The following is a 21,194-nucleotide window of genomic DNA, read 5'->3' on the forward strand; positions in this document are numbered from 1 at the left end:
GTTTAGGTGCTGATTGTCCTTTAAAAGCCGAAGTTACCTCACTGAAACGGAAACCCTGGCTTCAATTCTTCTGGTACCTAGAAGACTTCAATTACTGTGAAAGGCAGACAGAATGCATGCTTTTGCCTCGGGCCGCTTCCCGTTAAACTCTCTCGTAAACATGTTTCTTCTTTGTGTCACTTCCTGCGCCAGCAGAGCGTGGACTCCTCAGACGAAGAGACCCTGCACATAGACACGGAGGCCAAGCCTGAGGTCAAGAGTCGCAACTCCAAGGTGAAGAAGAAGAGCGGAAGTGCCGCAGGGATCCTGGACCTGCTGCAGGCCAGCAAACAAGTGGGCGGGATCGACTACAACACCAACAGGTAGGGCAGATACCACCACATGAAACCCGAGGGAGGGAAGCTAGCCCCCTCGCCTTCTTCACATCTAACAAAATTGGTGTCAAACGTTTGTGCTGGTTTGTGCAGCAAAGATTTCTGTTTGTGCCGCTATCATCTTAAACATGGTGACATTTCATGACCTCTGAAAACATTTATCATTAATCTTTAAAATTGTAGAGGCACAAACCAAAAGTTTTGCTGCACAAGGCAGCACAAATGTTTGACACCAATTTCGTTAACCTAAGTGAAATTGCCCCCCCGCACCCGCTCCCACAGCTTCAAACAAATTTGGTGTCAAATCTTTGTGCTGCAAAAATTTTAGTTTGTGCCGCTGTCATTTTAAAGACATTAATAAATGTTTCCAGAGGTCATGAAAGGTCAACCAGCCCCCTCCCCCACCTTCTTCAAATTAGACAACATTGGTGCCAATCAACTCGACTACGTTTACGCAGCAAACATTTTCATTTGTGCCACTTTGGCTTTGAAGGTATTAAAGAAAGTTTAAAGGTCAAAAGGTCAACAACAACCCCTCCCCCCAAAATTTGCTTTAAATCAAACAAGATTTATGTCAAACATTTGTCCTACGTTTGTGCAGCAAAGAAAAATGTTTCTCTGGAAACATTTATTAATATCTTTAAGACGTTTGTGCCTTTTGAAGCACTAATATTTGACACCAGTTTCGCTTTAAGAAGGTGGGGTAATGGGTGGGGGGGCAGCTTCACTCAGGTTCACATGAAGCCCCCCTATGTCCCTCCCTTCTCCTGGGCAGTATCGCATGCACAGCATTAATCTCTTAATGGACCCCCTGAGACCCGCTTTCTTCTCAGCAAATGAATTTCTGGCCTCTTTAATGGGCCGAGTCTCTGACAAACAAACGAGCCGCTCTGTGATCGAATAAAAGAGTTGAGTTTTCTCATTTTTTCTCGGAGCTGAAAGGCAACAGGCGGTTTACAAATACTCCGTCAGCAGTTTGTGTTAAATCAGTGTTTGCATCCCGTCCCACACTAATCTATCAAGGCCTCCATGGCTCCAGGCGCTTCCTTCTGCCTCACTCTGTTTGCTGTTTCCCTTCACCTCTTGATGGTCTATTTCCACCACACTGAAAGCTACAAATGAGGAATGAAAGAGAGAAACAAAACATTGTTGAAATATGTTCATTTTTCGGAAAGTTTCAGTGCTTTGAACAGGGGCTGAAGCGATTACCGGGTATTATTGGGATGTTTGATAGTGGATTTGTCATGTGGGTCGCTGACTGGCTTTCCTCTTAAGGCGTTTTGTTTATGTTCAGATTCCAACTTCATGTTCAAACCGCATATTTACACGCAGTGCATAAAAAGACGTGTAACCGTTATGACTAAAGGTTTTTTGTTTTGGTTCCATTAGAATTAGAAAAAAATCAATTTGCCAAAACAGGAGAAACAGACTGCCATCTTGCAAGACACCGTAAAACACACGTACCGTGTACGTTTTGTATGCTTGTAGGTTTTTTTATTTTATTTATTTTATTTTTTACATGTTTCTGTCTTAGTGTACAGCACTTCGGCCAGGTTAGGGTAAGGGTAGAAATGAATGGAAGTCAATGGAAAGTCCCCACAAAGATAGCCACACAAATGAGTGTGTGAGTGAGGAAGCCTACACACCTAAAGTGCTCCTCTGGTTCCTTGTCAGGACCGCAGGTGGACAGAGGTCCAAAAAATTGTACTCAAGTAAGAGTAACACTACTTCAACATATTTTTACTCAAGCAAAAGTAAAAAGTAGCCATCCAACAAACTACTCAAGAAAAAGTAAAAAAAAAGTCTACTCAAGTACAGAGTAACTGATCAAATGATCAATTATTTAATACTTAAAAATGACCTCATCAGACAGACCAAAACATAAAAGTTTGTGGAAATTATGGTATTTTAAGGACCAAAAGGACAATAATTCATACAAGTAACAAACAATAACAAAATCAGGCAGAATTATATTTTTTCTAAATCAGTTTCTATCAATATAAAACTTATGAAACTTTAACAAAAACTGCAGCTGTGTGTCTGTGTCTGGTGAATGTTTGGTTAAAACAGGTTTGTTCTTCATTCATCGAGTAGAGAATAAAGAAATTTTACTCAAGGGCAGAAATACTTCATAATAAAATTACTTAAATAAATGTAACTGAGTGAAAGTAGCTAGTTCTGACTCTTATCAGGAGAAATGAGACAAAATTCCAGCAAATTACAGTGACAAGCCTGTTAAAGGAAACTGGACCCAAATCATAGTTTAATCTACCAAACATCTCTCTCTCTCTTATTATTCTCATATTTGACAAACAGAAATAAACATGGTAATAGATCTAAAATGGGAACAGTTTAATCAAATTTTATGATGTACGGTAAGAAAGAAGGTTGCCTGTCTTTTTGTACAGTGCATATCTGGTTTCAGATGGCATTTTTCTTGATGCCAGTTGACATGTAACGGGTTGTTCTGTTTGGTGCTCATTCCCCTGCAGCCAGCCGCCTGCGTCTCCCAGCACACAGGAGGCCATTCAGGGCATGCTGTCCATGGCCAACCTGTCCTCCTCGGAGACCCTGGAGCAGCCGTGGAGCAACAGCCAGTCGAAGAGCAACTCGCACGGCTCGCAGGCGTACAAGAAGAGTGGCGCGGGAGCCGGCGGGAGCAGCAACAGCAAGCGGCCCACCAAGAGGCTCCCGAAGAAACCCCGAAAAAGCAGCAGCATCGAGAGCCTGGACTACGACGACGACGAGCAGGATCACATGGATGCGTGTTTCAAGGATTCAGACTATGGTAGGCAGAAGAAAAATGTCCATCTTTTCACTGAAGTAGATTCAAATTTGGTGAAATGTTAAAGTTGGCTTTATTTTGAAAAATCAACTCCGCTCTGGCTACTGTGCACTGCGCTGCTCTCAGGAGTGAAGAAAAACCAGAGATGACGGTTTGAAGTAGAGGGAGAGGAAACACAGCAAAAACACAAAATCAAATTTTTGGTGTAGTTTCTAATGCAAATATTTTAATACACTTGAAATAAGACAAAACTAACTTATAACATGAAAGAATGACCTTCTTAGTCAAATAATCTGTCAATGGAACTAGAATTGTTTTCATCAATTTTAAGGAATTTGGCTGCGTTCACACTGCAGCCTGAAGTGACCCAATTGCAATTTCTTTGCCTTAATGCCACCTGTATCTGATCTGTTCATGACAGTCTGAACAACAAAAGTCGGACTTTTTTTTTTTTTTTCGAATGCGACCCAGGTCACTTGGGTGTCTGATTCAAAAGTGACCTAACGTCCAGGTCGCGTTCATCCAACCTGAATGTCACCGATACTCGACAAATGTCACTATTCTGCTTCCTGATATGAGCAAACGGGAAGAAAACCAACAACCATGATGGACTGTAATGAGGGTTAAGTTGTTAATAAGCTGCTCAAGTTGGACAACAGCTTCAAAATCGTAAGATGCTCCACCGTTAGAATCCATGTTTACTTCTGCAAACAATGAGAACGCCGACGTTATTGCGCCCGTTTACTGCGCATGCGGGACACTTTCAGGTTGTTTGCCCTGTTCACACTGGAGATCACATACAGGTCGCATATGTTTGAAAGTATGAACGGCCACGGCCAAAAAAAAATAAATATCCGATTTCACAAAAAATCAGACTTGGGTCACTTCAGGCTGCAGTGTGAACGCAGCCTTAGAGACTTCAAACGAACTCAAGTTTACTAAGATATTTGCACTAGCAACTGGAGAAAACTTACTTGGTAAGATTTAGTGTTTTTACAGTGTGTTGTTTGTGGAGCGAATGACAGCAGCTCTGACGTCAAATTGATATTTCACAGCAAAATGATCAAATAATTACATTCCCTGGTTGAATTTTTTTTTCTTTTTTTTGCTGATGGTAACAGGTGGTGCTAAAAACAAACCGACTCCTGATGAATGGGCCCCCGACTCTTTTACTTCTTACCTCTTGTAGCCGGAGAACGTTTCATTTGGAGCGGATGATGGGAGCTAATGTTTATTCTTCTGTGTGTTGTTTCCAAATGCTCTCCATCGCGTCGCCCAGCTTTCTTTGTGAAGCCCGTCCAAGCGCAGCTGTTTGAACCGAGCGCTCTTGTTAAGAAGCCATTAACACTCGTTGCGAACTGTTGTTTTACTTGCTTTTTGAACTCCTAATTAGAGTCTAATTAGTTGTTCGTAGCACGAACATTCCTGCCGTGTAATCCTGGGGCCGGGCCGGAGCTGCAGTCTACTCTGCCTCTGTAAACAGGCCATTCTTTATCTTGATCACCCAGTTATCAGATATTTAAGTCTAGATTGGGATGATCATGCCGTGAGCAGGCTGAGAGCGGAAAGCGGCCAACAGCTGGCCAACAGCTGTCCTGCAGGCCACCGCTGAAAATATCTTCCATGTTAGAAAACACAACTGAACGAGGAACCGTCTTGTTTTTCGTTGTTCTTCTTTTTCTTTTTCTTTTTCGCTGATATTCGTTATCTTGATAAACGTAACATCACATTGGCCTGTTACAACATAATGTTACAAACCAACGTTACATTGCTGGTCTGTAATGTTGGTTCTATGTGCACTAATTTGTAGAAAAAAAAGAAAAGAGGTGTAGAAAACTTAAAATAAAGTCAACTTTTTAGTTAAAAAAACTACTGACCGGACCTTAGCTGGCGTCCCGTCAGCGGAGAATCACGCTTGTCCTGCCAGTCACGCGCTGCCTGTTTGGGTTTCAGTTTACCCATCGTTGGAGTCTGAAGAGGACAATCCCGTTTTCAAATCGAGATCCAAAAAGCGGAAAAGCAGCGACGACACTCCATACAGCCCGACAGGTAAGCACCGCGCCGCTTCACTCTTCTCACTCATGCTCCCGAGTCCTAAAAGCTCTGTGGTTGCAGCGCGGGTCGGACCCTCGGTTCCTCGGCACGAGCGACCGGCGAGAGAAGGAGCCCGCGTGGCTTCGATCGAAACGGGGCTGGCCGCCGCCGCAGCCAAGCTGTCTCACCAGGTAGGCACCCCGGAGCGCCGGAGCAGGCGGATGCTCGTCGCCCCGGTAACCGTGTGTCATGTGTCCTGCAGGAGGAGCAGCAGAGAACCAAGAAGAAAAAGAAAAGCGGCAAGAAGAAGAGCGCAGCGGTGGAGGAGCCGCCGAAACACTCTCAGGACAGCAGCTCCCCGGACCACAACGCCGACTCGCAGGACGGCAGCCTGACCGACCACGAGTTCACCACCGGCACCGCCAAGTCCCCGGGCGGGCCGCAGCCCATGGCGCCGGGGATCTTCCTCAGCCAGAGGCGGCCGTCCGTGTCCTCCCCCAACAACAGCACCAACTCCACAAGTACCAACAGCAGCAGCGCCGCCAGGGCGGACCGACTGGGCCCCGCAGACGCCAAAGGTCCGCACCAAAACTTTTTTCTGTCCTGCGTCAGATTATCAAAATTATTTCTGTAACTTTATGAAAATATATGTACTTGAGATTTTGCCGACATGTGTTTGACCGTTCAACCGTTTCTACTAGCTTCTCTCTCTTTAGCTATTAACTCATCGGATCGGAACAACCAAAGTGAACTGGTTGTCTAGTGAATAGAATAGAATTAAATAGGAAAATAGAATAGAGTAGAATAGTAAAGAATAGAATATTAATTGACAAGCTGCACCATCCAAAGTGTTAAATAGTAGTAGTACAAATATAATCATAAGCGATAAAATTGTGTGTGTGTATATATATTCAAACTCATTTCCCGTCGTTTCTCCTCTCCACAGCGAAGCGGCTAAAGAAAGGCATGGCGACGGCCAAACAGAGACTGGGAAAGATCCTAAAGATCCATCGAAACGGAAAGCTCCTCCTGTAGCACGCAGCAGCAGGCCGTTGACGGACTGGGCCGGTTGACCGACTGGGCCCCGTCCCAGACTCTCAACTTGCTCGCTGACAAAAAGCCAACAAGAGGAGAATTAGGAAAAAAAGAAACAAAAACAAACTGAAAAGACGCGGGAGCGGAGGAAAATCATGCATTTTTCAATTTCTAAGAAGAACATCACTCAGATAGGTTTTTGCCTCTACTTATACTTTATAACTTTCAGATATTAAAGTGTACAGAAGCTATTATAAATATTTTTTAAGAGAACATGTCTCATTTTACTACAGCTGTCATTTTATCAGGGGTTGCTCAATAGAAGTACGTTGCAGTCATTCCAAGATTTGCGAAAGTATCCCCTGCATGTGTATGAGTTGCATGCGTGCTTTAGGTCGGGGTCGGCGGGGTAGAAGGGTTTCGGGGGGATGCTAGGGTGGGGGGGGGGCTCCTACCCACGGATGCAGCTTATCATTGTCAGACTGAGACGGAATCTTCCTGGAGTGTCGGATTGGATCGGATCAGATCAGCACCAACCCCAAGCAGCATTTATGCCTTCACGTCCTCACTTAACGTTCGCAGAGCACTATCAGCGCCGCCACTTATTTATTCTAGTTCGAGTCGTTAGATAGGAAAACGGAAAAAAAACGACTGTAAAGCACAAAGCACACCGAGTCCGGACGTTTCTCCAACGTGAACGTAGGACGACGCACATCGGCGGACCGGACCGGACCAGGGGAACCAGGGAGTGGGGGGAGGGGGGGAAACGGAGGAGCAGGGACGCGATGCGGGAACACGACGATAAGCCTCATCCCTGACAGAGACGCAGTCACACGGGGATACTTTCTCTCTTCCTTTGCTTCCACAGGCAGCACAGCACACTTCCCACTTGTTTCTGTGTGTGTGTGTTTTTTTTTTATGGCTCCACTGTATAGAATGTAGCTTTGTACATAGCCTTTTAACTTTTTGTATCTTTTTTTTTTGCCTCCCACTTAATTCTACATTTTAACTTTTTTTTTTTTTGTTATAATTTAATTTGAAAAGTATCTATGTGTGTATATGAATTTCAGATATTGCCCTCCTTCTTTGTCTCTCCGGTCATCAGTGCTGCCTTGGGAAACAACAGAAAGAATTAGTCAACATGTTTATCGTCATATGGCCTTACATACACAAAGCTAACTGTATTGTGATTCTGTTTGAGCGAGAAGTGAAGCTTTGAGGAGAAAAAACTGTAGAAAAGAGAAAAAACAAACAAACAAAAAAACCCACAAAGTTTCTATGACCAGCCACTTGTCCGACTTCTAGTATCCTGAAGGTTTCAGAATTATTTTACTAGCACCTTGTGAAGTGTTTCTGTGTCAGTGATGTAATTTATTAATGTTTGTAGCTTTTTTATACTTGTACAATTCTTAAGAGGTTTTGCTTTTGGATATATATCATCAAAGTTGTGAAACGACCCTTTAATTTTTAAATTTTTTTCCTCCATGTTGGGGTGCGTGTCGGAGGCGTCGCACTTAGAGCTCGCCGGTCGCCCTCCGCCCCGTCCCATCAGACGTGTGTAACGTGTTCCTGCAGCGGCGTCCATCGCGTCTCCACCGGGACATTCTCTCCTCTCGTCCTCTCAGCAATTACTTTTTTTTTGTTTTCCTTTCAGGTTTTTAATTTGTACAGTACATGTGTTGCTTTGTCGTGATTTATTTTTGTATGTCTGACTCATTAAATGCATCCACTGTGCCCCAGCAGTGAATCATACTTGTTCTTACTGTCTTCCTTGCTGTTTCACCTTAGTAATGTTACAGATGTTTTTGTTTTGTTTTTTTTACTTGAAGTTTTTTGTATTTTGATATTTTCTGTTTGATTTTGGTGCTTCCCAAGATGTGGAATATTTTCAAACTCCAGGAACTTACAGACATGTTGCCGAGTGACATTGTTGCCACTTGGTGACACGTCATTCTCCCATACGACTAGCGGGTCACCGATTGCAGTTTTCTGGATAATCGATGATTACCGATCTTTAAAAAGCCTGACCTGCCGATTCCGATTTTGGCCGATACCGATTTTTTTTTTTTTGTCTGAAATGCCATTAAATGTAGCAAGAAAGTTGGCAACAGTGGGGCGACTACTGATAACTGCCAACTTGCAGATATGACCTGGTGAGCCGATCTGTCAGTCAGACCTCTAATGAGAGAACAGAAGAGGACAAAGTTCATTTTTAGACCTTTGTTGAGGTAGATAAGATCGGCTTCACATGTAAGTATCGACCGATCTCCCAAAATTAAGGAAATCGTCATCGATGAATCGGTGCACCCCTCGTTCAGAGGTCAGATCTGTTGCCTGATCAGAGCAACCGTTTTCTCCAATGTCGTGGTCGGATGCTAAGTATTCCCAGAGTTAAGTTGAAGAGTTTTTGTCTTCTTTGCCAGATACTTGAGAGAATTGTTGAAGGAACAGCTGGATGTCATCTGCATAAAAGTTAAGGAGATATTCTGAAAATATTCCAAGTGGGCTCGGAAGACAGCCATGAGTTCCCTCACGTGTTAGACCACTTGGAGTCTGACATGTGGTGGTTTATAAAAGAGTCTCTAACTCGTAATGAAATCACCAAAATAAATGACTTGAGGCTTGACTCTGACTTAGGATCAAATTCTTGAGATTTGACTTGGATTTAAGAAAAAGTTACTTTTAAATCTGGTTTGCATGGAACCTGAAAGCTTTGAAAATGGTTCCAAAGATCTCGACTAAACTATACAATATGCTGATTAAGACAGTGGACTGACAATGTCAAAGGCTTCTAAAATACCTAACGAGACTCAAACAGTAACTTTCACAGTGATTGCAGCCGTCATGGTGTCACTGGGTCCTTTAAGCAAAGTTGAAGGAATCTGTTGAATGCATTTTATGAAAACCAGATTGGTATTTACCAAACATTTGCATTGATCTTGAAGAAATTAAGAGGGTTTTCTTTGTAATATGTTTTTAAATAGCTGTAACTTAGAAACAGGCCTGTAATTAATTAGCTGAGAGGAGTCCAAGATGTTTTTCTTAATACCAGGTTTGATGACATCATATTGTCACCTTCCTAAAATAATACCCTAAATCACTACTTGATGAAAAAATGGGAGGTGGTGATATTTAAACAGGAAGGAGAGACAACCGGTTCATCTTGGTCAGCAGAAATCAGCTAAGATAACAGAACTATGAAGCTCTTCAAGTCTGGTTTGTCCCCGAGTCCTATTTCCAGATGTCTGAAGGTCGTGGCTACAGGCAGGGATGAGCAGCATGGGAATGTCCAGCCATCATACTGTCCAGGAACGAGACGGGCTCTGTGTGCTGGAGACGAACAGGTTTTGATGTGAAATGTCTAAATCAACAACAGAACAAAAGATGAAGACCTTCTGAAGATGCCAGCTGGAAATGAAAAGACGGAGTCGTTATCCAAAGTGAAACATGTCCTGTACCGACGAGGGTTGAAAGGTCACTCAGGGAGGAAGAAGGTGTTCTCCTACAGCGTAACGTAGATTGTGAGTGGATTCAGAGACTCACCTTGTGCTGTTGAGGTCGTGTTCTGATTAAATGTTAGTTTGGCAGTAAGTTACACTGAGCGGGAAAACAAGGGAAGTTTGTAACCCTGGCAACACCATCCCACCTGTGAAGGGCAAAGTTCCAGTAAACTGTGAGAAGCTTGTGGCAGAAACCAGAGTTGGGTAATAACTAGTTACATTTACTCAATTACATTTACTTGATTAGCCTTTTTGTGGGGAAAAAAGTATTTTTAGGGGTATTTTTACAGTGCTGTACTTTTACTTGAGAAATTTTATCATGAAGTATCGATACTCTCCTTGAGTGAAATTTCTGGATTCTCTACCCACTGAAGGAAGAACAAACATGTTTTAACCAAAAATTCTGTTTGTTTGTTTTTTATTTCAAAAAATTGATTTGGAAAAATTTTATTTTCCCTGATTTTTTTATTTTTTGTTATATGAATTATTGTCATTTTGGTCCTTAAAATACCAGAATTTCCACTTAACTTTATATTTCCGTCCATCTGCTGATGTAATTAACTTTGAATGATTGATAATTTGATCAGTTATTAAGTACTTGAGTAAATAGAAATAATTTTGAAGGAGCTACATCAGGAAAGCTCTCATCTAATGTAACATCAGAGTGCAAAAAAATATGATTGTGTCCTTTTATGCACTGTATAAATAAATAGTTTCAGCTCTCTATATATATATGGTAGTTGCAAAACAAAACTGTAACCCTATTAGGCTAATGTCTGTTATGGCGCATCACCTAAGAATTTCTCAAGCTATTGGCCTAATTCAATCATGAATTCAGACAGGCAGAACTCTCGGCCACTAGATGGAGCCCAAGAAATATTTGAGCAGAGCCTGCTAAAGGCATAAGTAAACCATTTTGAGCACTGCAGCTCAATCACGTTATTAAAGAGGTGTTTGCAGTTTCATTGTGGAAAGAAAAAAAAAAGTTACCTGGGTGTGTGTTAATCTGAGGTATTTTCAATATTTCTCAATTTAAAAAACAATGAGAAACAACTACTGTCTCAAAAATCTCAAAACAGATCCTGAATAGAACAAAAGCTCTATTTTATTGAATGACTGTAAAATCATAACCCACCATCCAGACTGTATCTGTGCAAAAGTAAATAAAAAAAAGACAAAGCTTAGTCCTTTTTTTTTTCAAAGTAAAAAACTTTCCTAAATATAAAACCAGCTCACAGCCCCGTTGTGTTTTCACCCCTCTAACACTTTTAAAAGACATTCTGATCGTTATATTTCCTTCATGATCACATCCAGGTTTTAATCTCTGGGATGGAAGAAAAAGTTTTAGCAGCAGATGTTGAAATAACTTCGTGGAGTGGAAGAAAATTAGGAACAGCACAACGACTCAAATTTGAGTCTCCAACCTAAATAAGTCAATTAACTCCCCATTTGTGTAATTTAAGATGCATTACACTAATAGGGAAGTTATTTCTTGCATTCATCACGGTGCTGCCTTTTAATTCCACACTAATAACACATCTGGACACAGTTGATGGCGCAAAAATAAAGCAGGCGGTGATCTTCATGGGAATTTATATTTCCCAATGATCGTGCGTGTGTCTATTTGCGTGAGTGTGAGCGTGTGTGACGCAGCAAGGCCACTAAAGGTCATGACCCTGCTTCCACTGTGCTTAGCATCAAAGTGGGTCGTCATCGTTAGCTAACTGTCAACACCAGAACGTGCTCCGGTGCTGCGGATGAGTCACACTGAACATGTTATCATATGAAGCAAAAGCATGGGTGCACACAGACACACACGCTCACGCACACACACGTTTGCGTGGCTATCTTTGTATCATTGACTTCCATTCATTTCTACAGCCTAAACCTTACCCTTATTCTAACCCTATCCATTACATTCCTAACCCTAAACGTAACCAAAACTCAATTCACACCTTAGTCCTAAATCTGACCCAAAACCAGCGTCTCCCCTTGTGGGGACCAGGCTTCAGTCCCCATAAGGAGCAGTGGGTCCCCTCAACATAATATGTGTCAGAAAAATGGTCCCCACAAGGTATTATAAGCAAACGCACGTGTGCCCACGCACGCACGCACGCACGCACGCACGCACGCACGCACGCACGCACGCACGCACGCACACACACACACACACTGCAATACAACAAAATAAAATGGTGTAGGAGAATTCTAAGTGTATTTTAGTTTGGCTTTTGTTGATATAATAAAGAACCTCAGAAATTCAATTTCAGTTCAGTTTATTTAATAATAAATTAAAATTGACTGCAATGTTTAATACCTAGTATCATGTTTGAATGTATGTACTTGACTTTGAATCTGTCTCTGTGATTGGATTATTTTTGTTTTGTAAAGTGCCTTGAGATGACATTAAGTGTTAATTGGTAAATAAACTGAATTAAATTAGAATAATTTTCCAAAATGATGCACAAAAGTATGATTGATCTTTCATTTAGCTTTTTATAGTATTTTTATAATTATTATTATTAGGGATGCACGATATATCAGCATTCACTGATATTAGTCATTTTTAAACATATCGGTATCAACCGGATAAATACAACTGGGCCAACATTAACAACCGATAATTATTTCCATCTTGTTGCCGTCTATTTCTGGTAATTTTTTTTCCATAGATGTCAAAACAGTTGAGAAATACAGCTCTGGAAAAATTGAAGAGCCCACTGCACTGAACCCACTGAAAACCTCCTGGCTATTCCACCAAATATTGATCTCTGATGTCTTCCTGAAGTAAAAAATCAGTATTGTTGTTTCTAAATGAATATGAACTTGTTTTCTTTGCATTATTTGAGGTCTGAAAGCACTGCATCTTTTTTGTTATTTTGACCATTTCTAATTTTCTGCAAATAAATACCAAATTGTTGCTTGGAATTTCAGAGACACATTGTCAGCAGTTCATATAATAAAAGAATAATGTTCATTTAACTCAAACATATACCTATAAAACATAAAATCAGAGAAACTGATCAGATTAAGTGTTCTCTTGATTTATTCCAGAGTTTTATGTACAATATCTGTAAATATCGGTTGTCAGCCAAAACAACAATGTTAATATTGGATATCAATATCGGCCCAAATTTTCTTATTGGTTCCTCCCTAATTATTATCAGTAGTTATGATGTTATTTTTTTATAATTAGTGTGTAATTTGTTATTTATCTTGAATAAGCTCACTGAGGTTGAGTAAAACATGGGAACACAACTAACATGTCGCTGGTTGATATAAAACCTCGGCCTGGGAGAACGCCTCCTCCCTGGTGCTCTGCTGTAAGACAAAGATATTCTTTTGCTTCCTGAGCACTTCATCGTCTTCTCTCCCCATTTCTGGTCCTTCAAAGGCCAAGTGGGGTCACAATTTAAACGTCAGAGTTTGAACAACAATGCCTGCAGAGTGTTACAGTCTAACTACGTTCAGGGCCGCCTTAGCATTCACAGATGTGGGCGGGCTGCCCCGGACCGCTTTGAACGAGTCTCAGGTGGCGAGGAGAAACGGGCCATGTGACAGATGTCTGAATTACTCAGGAATGTCAGCTCCGGCTTTGTCTTGTGTGGCCCTGCAAACTCGCATTTTCCCCTTTTCGCGTCACTATCATCCTAGCGACTGGAGCACCTCTATTCTTCCCAGTCTTCCCAGTTCAGACCTGTCCTCTTCATAAAGCAAGTTGACTCATCTGGTAAAGTTATGGCAGCACCTGCAGCAAACTCCTCACCCTTTTTTTTTATTTTTATGGATTGACTCTGTCAGATTGCTGCTGTTGGACTCACACAACTTAAGAGTTGCAGAAGGAAGCTTGGCTTCTGACTATGTGCAATACGCAGTACCTCTGATAATCATTCCTAAATCTTTCCTTAATTTTGCTGGTGCAGAAGAGAAAGACTCAAAATGCAGAAACTGATGTCAAATGCACTGTAAAAACACAAATCTGACCAAGTATTTTTTGGTCTAGTTTCTAGTACACTTGAAATAATATAAAACTAACTTGCAAGTAAGATAAATGAGCTTGTTTTAGGTTAACAATTCTTTAAATTGGTAAAAAGTACTAACTCCATTGAAAGATAACTTCACTTATAATGTGAGAAAAATATCTTGTTATAAGTGAAATAATCTGCCAATGGAACTAATACTTTTTCATCAATATTAAGAAATTATTTACTTAAAACAAGCTCCTATATCTTGCTGGAAATTTACTTGTAAGTTAGTTTTGTCTTATTTCATGTATGATAAGATATTTACTCTTCAAAATTAGACCAAAAATACTTTGTGAGATTTTGTGTTTTTTGCAGTGAGTCTTATTGTTCCAGCTTCTTGAAGATAGTTTGTTTTATTCAATTAATCTCATTTTCACTCACAGTATTAAAAATAAACATCAATACACTGCTTGTTTTTCTATTTTTTGCTCTCATTCAATTATTACACAGTATTAATAGTCATTTCATTGTGCTTAACCAGATGAAAGTCAACTCAGGTCCAATACTTTTACACAGATTCCAAATCAGATGAAGCAAATTCAACACCGTCTATAAATGTACATCAGTTCTTTCAGTCTATGTTCACACAGCAAGTTTTGATGCATAATTCCAATATTAAATTCCGATTTTTTTATTATTATTATTTTCTGTGTGGTCATTCATGCTTCTAATAAAATGCAACTACAGTCAGACCTTTATATGGATGGTTTATGAACCCAAAATGAAGAACGTGGACGTCATGCAGCAGTGCTCTATTTGGAGGTAATAATGGACACTCCCATCTTTGGATGATTTTAAAGAGGGAATCATCTGTGCATATGGGCTTTCTCCTGCCAGTGCTGCACCAATTGCGAGAGAAGCTGAAGAAGCTGGTTATTTGAGTCCCTGTTGGATGGTATTCAGAATCGTTTTGCTGAAATGATGAAAGAACCTGAACTCGTCGCTACCACTGTACTCCTACCTGCGTTCAAAACAAACTGGACTAGAGATGAAAACATCCTAAAAGCTGGTCAATACAGAAACATCAATGTGTGTGCGTGTGTGTGTATGTATGTGTGTATGTATGCGATTAATCACCATGCCTAACTTTGTAAGCTTTAAATATACATAAATATACTCACAGTTGTGGCTCTTCCAGGAGTGGTGCCCTTGGCAAGCCCCGCCTTCTGCTGCTCTCCAACCAATTAAAATGCTTTTTATTTTGTAGAAGAAATCAGTCTTCCCATACTCAACAGCAGCTAAGGGAAACTTACTCCACTACACATGTATACAAGTAGCAGCAAACTTATTCACGGGACAACAGACAGATGAGAATTTTTTTTTTCTAGTTCTTGGATGGCCCACCCCTTTCTGACACTGCCCTGGGCAAATGCCCATATCAAAATATCAAAAATAATAATATTTGTGTGCACAATTTCAAAAAATGTTTTCTCAATTGTCTCAAACCAAACATGTCTGAAGATTCTCAGTTTTCCAATTTTTTATATTCAGAAAGTAATTTTTGCTTTAAATGTTAATTTAGAAACATCCCTCTCCTTCCATTTCCCAATGAAACTTGTGCACTGAGACGACAGTCCGAGCAACCGGCATAATTTGTGTGTGTGAAATTTCAAGCTCGTACACATAGATGTGCAGATGTTGGCTAGCAGGTGGAAAAATGTTAAACTTTGTCACTGTCAGCTCTAGTGGAAAACATTCGCCTTACTGTCTTTCGTTGTTCTCCGTGTGTCGAGTCGTAACAAGACGCTGTGAACTAGGTAACCCTCTGTGGGAGAGATGTTTTTAGGTGAAGATAGGTAGCTGGATTAATCTGCATTATGTAATATTAAATTAAATTTTCAAAGTAATTGCATGTTGATACTGACAGCCCTAATTTCTGCATTTAATTTTTTTTTGCATTTATATTTCTAGCTTAGCTTGGATGATGTTTTTTCTACACCGTACTGTTTTGTATTCTGTTTTTTTAGCTTATTATTTCTGTTACTCTTATTTTGTACTGTCCACTTTATCACTTCCACCTCTTCTTGGAGTCAATAAAGAGCTCGTTACTGCTGGTGTTTAGTCAGCTTTAATGAACTCTTCTTATAACTTTTGTGTCTCTCACAACACCACCGTCGAACTAAAAATACAACAAACGTAAATGAGATGGTGTCACAAATACAATGATATACATGACATACATGACATACCTCGCTGGCTGACTGTTCTTGTGAGGTAGAAATGAGAGCGAAAACAAAAAAGAATTCTTAAACTTAAATTAATTGGAACCACTTGCTAATATGCCTTTACATCATGTGCTTCTTTCTTTTGGTGCCCAGCGAACATTCTAGATTGCACTTCCTACTCTAGCTTTTCAAAATAAAAGTCACAATAACAAAAAAATGTGCACAATACAAAATAAAACAAACTAAAACTATGGCAGTAAAACACTTTCTGTCATGACAGTTTAAATTTCACACTTGGGGGACTAATGGAAGATTATCTTCTCCTGTTTTATCTCAACTACAATCCTCCAAGATGACAAAGGTCTCAAAACGTCAAAAAACTGAAGAAAAGGCTGGTTGCCTTCGATTTATCTGAGTGAATGTAATCAGTTACCACCCACCTGTGGTGGTATGCGTGGTGCTATGAAAACACCCATGTGAAAATGTCCCTTTTCGTTTAACAGGCGAATTGCGGGAAAGCAATAAACATATTAGTATAAGCAGCAGAATTGTGATAATGTTAAAGTGACTTGGGTTTCATTTTGAATGCGAAAATGAACCCTGGTCTGCCAGCACTGGGAGTCTCCCAAGTGCAATTACTCTGTTTACTCTGGTTGGAAAAGGAGGGAAATTACATTTGAAAGCACTCCGTGGGCTCACGGAGTCGTTGCTGTGGATGTGCCTGATGTTTACCGAGGTATTTCAAAGGAAACAAGAAGCCATGTCACGCATCGACAAATGTCTCAGCGGCCGCATGAGGGGCTCCGTTTTTAGCTTGCCTGCAGCAAGCGCTCACCTAATCGTTTGGAGAGGCTCCTGTGACGGACCGCCGCCGCTGGAGCGCTGTCCAAACAAACAATCCTAATCATTCTCGAACTCGTTCCTTCAAACGGTTCTGTGCCTGGCAGTGCGGGGGACGAGCGGTGCGTCTGAAGCTGCGGCGCGGTCATCTGGGTGTGATTATTCATCATCCTGCACAACAGTCCCACTAACCGGGCAGCGGCATCACGCTCCTCTGAAACAAGTGGGGGTTTATTTTCAGGCCTCTGCTTTTCCTCCCCGCTCCAGATTGCCCCGGGAGATTGGCTTTCTCCCCCTGTGAAACAGATACCATCTAAACCATTAGCGCTCATTCACTGCCATGTGCCACTCTGTAGCTCAGGTTCCTGCGACCCCAGGGTCAAGCGGCTGAGAGCTCCCTGACCTCCAGCACTTCCTCCCGATATTAACAGGGTAGTTATGTAGTCAAAAGTCCTGATATAGAACATTGGTTTATTTCGATAATTGCCAATCAGGCCGAGCGCCGAGGAGAGCGGTGATCTCCACATGATGGCCGGGTCTTTATGTGGCTTACTGAGGGCATAATGACAGCAAGCAGAGGAAACGTAGGCCTCTCTGGCTGAAATTATGCGGTCAAAATGCCTGCTGGCTGTAATGCTTTCTTCTAGCTCAGCTAAACGCCAAACAAACCTGTTTTACACTGATCATTGCAGATATTACAGCTTGCAGGCCACCATATATCACCTTCTAGATCAGCAGTCTGCAACTTTTACAATCCAAAGAGCCATTTTTGCCATCAGTCTAGCTTCATTTTGGTTGTGCTCTATATATACAAGCAAAAAACTTATTTAATATTTGCTTTCAGAAATTTGTCATTTTATTTATGTTTTTAATCATGCCTCATGCCTTGTTTCATGAATGTACATTTATCTGTTTCTGAGCTGTGACCATGTAGAAATATGCTTGAGATGTAAATTTAAAAAAAAAAAGTCTGATATTGCCTGTTTTCTTAAAAAAGAGGATTTTGAGATAAAGTGACATGCATCTCAAACAGACCAAATTTATGGCAAAATTATAACAGATCTATATAAAAAAGAATTATTCAATTTTGAGCAACAGGAAGGTTTGAACTGAAAAAATGTCTCCGTGTCTCTACGTCACATTGTTTAAAAGATTTGACGTCACAAACATGTCTCAGAATACAGCAGACTTTTGTTGATTTTTTTTATTTTCACAGTATAGTGTCCTACTGCATATGCTAGTGATTGCTTACATCTAATTATTCATTTTAAAGCTAGTTTTAACTAAGTTGAACTTCTAATTACTAAGTACGTATTTCTTTTCACACTATGTGGAATTTGTTATAGTTGGTCAACATGCTAGTGCTAGCCTAGATGCTAATGATAACATCTTTAGCTAGCATTAGCATTTTAGCTAATTTCAGCTTTTACATGGGGTTTTTTCACACTGCATGCAATATGTCACTTTAGGTCAACATGCTAATGCTAGTCTAAATGCTGTCATTAGTATTTTTGTTAGTTTTACCTTTTAAGCTAATTTTAACTTGTATATCTTTTATAAATTATTCTACTGATATAAAAACATTTTTCACATCACTGATTCATATTTCTTTGACATCAAAACTCTGACATTGTTTTTGTAATTTTGATTACCTTTATTTTCTCTCTCATTTTGCTGTTTAGCAATTTTCATGAATACAACAATCATCATTGTTTTATTAATTTTTTTGTTTATCTTATCACACAGATTGTTGTAACTATTTGTATGTGGTTCAGACCATTCGAAGAGGACGGAGCAGGGAAAGGTTGCATGGTTTTCAAAACCTCTCTGAAAAGTGTGTTATGAATTTGTGTTCCGCTCCCTATCTACTCTGCTGCCACTAAATAAAATGTGCTCCAAGCAGTTTGTTCCAAGCAGGGGCCTAATTTAACATAGAGTGTTTGGGAATTTCTCCTAACACGTTCACTCTCGGGGAAACAACAAACTTGCTAGTCTGCTGAGAGTTTGTCCTCCCACAGACTTGCTATCTGTCCTTTAGTCAGTGAAGGACATGGCGGTGTGTTTGTGACACATGTCTCATAAGTGCAATGTGTTTTTGCATATGGCACCATCAAGAATGGTGACACAGGCTTTAGACGCTCATCAGTGATGCAAACGGTTTTAAAGCAAGAGTCAGAGTTTTCTTCCATCGCCTGTTGTATAGAGCGTGGGGAACGCTGTCCCAAGCTTGAGTGCATGTCAATTACAGCATAATTCTCCTTGACCTCAGTGAGTAAATAAACACCCTAAAACCAGAGGATAATCATCGCAGTCACTTTTTTTTTTATCAGCGCAGTCCAGATGATACATGGAAACTGCATGCAAGCCGCCCTGCCCTCCACTATAAATAGTTGACAGCAATCAAATAAAATAAATGAACTGTCAGAGCACAAGTGTTTACAAGCACGACAAAATTTAAAGTAATTAGAAGTAAATTTGTTGCATTTCTGAGTAAGTGGTAGCAGATAGGCCTCTGACAGGGAGGCAGTGGGGTGTGACTGGCTGATTTAGAGCAGTGAAGCTGCCCAGCTCTGTGTAAACCTTTAAAACCAACAAGGAACGTACCCCCCTAACCCACACATGCGCACACACACACGCACACACCCAGTTGTGTTTTTGTATTTTGTGGGGACTTTACTTCCATTCATTTTCTACAGCCTATCGCTTACCCCACCCTTACCCCTATTCCTATACCTAACCAAAAGTTAATTGACATTTTAGCCCTAAACCTAAATCCCATCCCAAAAACAGCATTTTCCTTCATGGAGATCAAGAAAACGTCCCCACACGGAGCTGTGGTCCCCACAACACCGTATTGTGGACAGAAATAGGTTCCCACAAGGATATAAAAACCCGATTCACACACACACACGCATGCACGCACACACACGTCATCACTCACACATAACTGCACATCAAGCAATATCTGGCCTCAGTGCTGCTCCTGTGTAGCACCCCCATACAGTTGTTGGTATGTTATTTCCAGAGTTGGATAGTAACTAGTTACATTTACTCAATTGCATTTACTTGAGTAACTTTTTTTGGGAAAAAAAGTACTTTTAAGAGTATTTTTATTACGCTGTACTTTTTTTTCTACTTGAGTAATTTTATTTTGAAGTATTGCTACTTTTACTTAGGTAAAATTTCTGGATTCTCTACACACTGAATGAAGAACAAACATGTTTTAACCAAAAATTCACAGACACAGACACACATCTGGAATTTTTGTTAAAACTGCACCCACTTTTTTTCTTCTTTTTAAAGAAACTGACTTGGAAAAAAAATATTTTTCCTGATTTTATTTTTTGTTACTTCTATTAATTAGTCATTTTGGTGCTATAAATATCAGAATTTCCACTTAATTTTAAATTTTGGTCTGTCTGATTATGCTATTTGTTAGACTTTTTACCAAGTAGTTTTTCACTCTTGAGTAATTTCTTGGACTGCTACTTTTTACTTTAACTTGAACAAAAAAAAATATGTTGAAGTTGTAAAATTTTTGTGGCGCTCTGGTTATTTCTTGCTCTTTTGGGGGAATTATAGACATCCAAGTGTTTTTATTTGAACTTCTCTGCCTCCACTGATGCCCTTCAATGGTTTTAAGCAACAAGTACATCGTGTTCTCACACAGAAAAACGGAAAACTGAAGAACAATAACTAGATCCCGTTTTAGTTTGTGACGTCGAATGAGGCGTTCAGCGTTAGTGATCCAAGCTGTTCACCACATTGTTGCGCTAAGGCCTCCTGTTGTACGCTTTTGAGACCTCTCCATGGCCTCGTTTATGTGGCCGGCCGAAGAGTACCAGCGCTGATTACAGAGCAATGTGTGCAGCTGAAACAATGTGCTGTCATGAACTTGAGCTTGGGGAGAAACGTTTTACATGCAGTGGCTATATTTGGGGATTCGAAATCTTTCATTTGGAGAGACCGCAGCATTTGTTTGAAGGCCATTGTTGCTGGGGCTTTTACACAGGCCAGATAAACAGAAGGTGTGGAGAGCAGCGGGGGGAACCTGGACGGAGGTGTTACCACCATCCAAGTTGATGAATGAGCGTGCCATGAATTCAGCAAATCTTCTCCCCAAGAAACACACACACACACACACACACACACACACACACACCAGACGTCTCTATTCTCTTCCCCTCACCAAGCCCCTTTTTTTTTCGGGGTGAGTCCGCCTGACCATGAGTAAATGACAAATAAGGAATGATTTGCTAAAAGCAAAACCCTAAAAACAAACAAACCATTACGCCGTGCAGCACGGAGGGCTGGGTTAGTGCTTCTAATTCAGGTGAACTGCACACAAATTTCCCCCGGCTGGCACACTTACAGCTGTAATAACACACACACAGAGAGAGAGAGAGCTGCTGGTGAGCAGTGTGTGTGCAGGCTGA

The 21,194-nt window shown here is 40.7% G+C and overlaps 1 protein-coding gene across 3 annotated transcripts in view; it reads left to right on the forward strand.

Moving 5' to 3' along the window:
* Window positions 1-7,980, forward strand: part of phf2 (PHD finger protein 2) — a 37,658-nt gene extending 29,678 nt beyond the window's left edge. Inside the window, exons 17-22 of one of the 3 annotated variants that reach the window (XM_016661359.1) lie at window positions 193-362; window positions 2,867-3,162; window positions 5,113-5,208; window positions 5,275-5,384; window positions 5,456-5,771; window positions 6,140-7,980. In XM_016661359.1, coding sequence (XP_016516845.1) covers window positions 193-362; window positions 2,867-3,162; window positions 5,113-5,208; window positions 5,275-5,384; window positions 5,456-5,771; window positions 6,140-6,228 — 1,077 coding nt within the window. In that variant the 3' untranslated portion in view covers window positions 6,229-7,980. The remainder of the gene's footprint in view (window positions 1-192; window positions 363-2,866; window positions 3,163-5,112; window positions 5,209-5,274; window positions 5,385-5,455; window positions 5,772-6,139) is intronic. The other 2 variants (XM_007573323.2, XM_007573324.2) reach the window with 2 other exon arrangements.
* The last annotated feature ends 13,214 nt before the right edge of the window (window positions 7,981-21,194 follow it).

This window comes from Poecilia formosa, unplaced genomic scaffold (assembly GCF_000485575.1).
Source record: "Poecilia formosa unplaced genomic scaffold, Poecilia_formosa-5.1.2 Scaffold325, whole genome shotgun sequence".
In the NCBI taxonomy this organism is placed as follows: Eukaryota; Metazoa; Chordata; class Actinopteri; order Cyprinodontiformes; family Poeciliidae; genus Poecilia; species Poecilia formosa.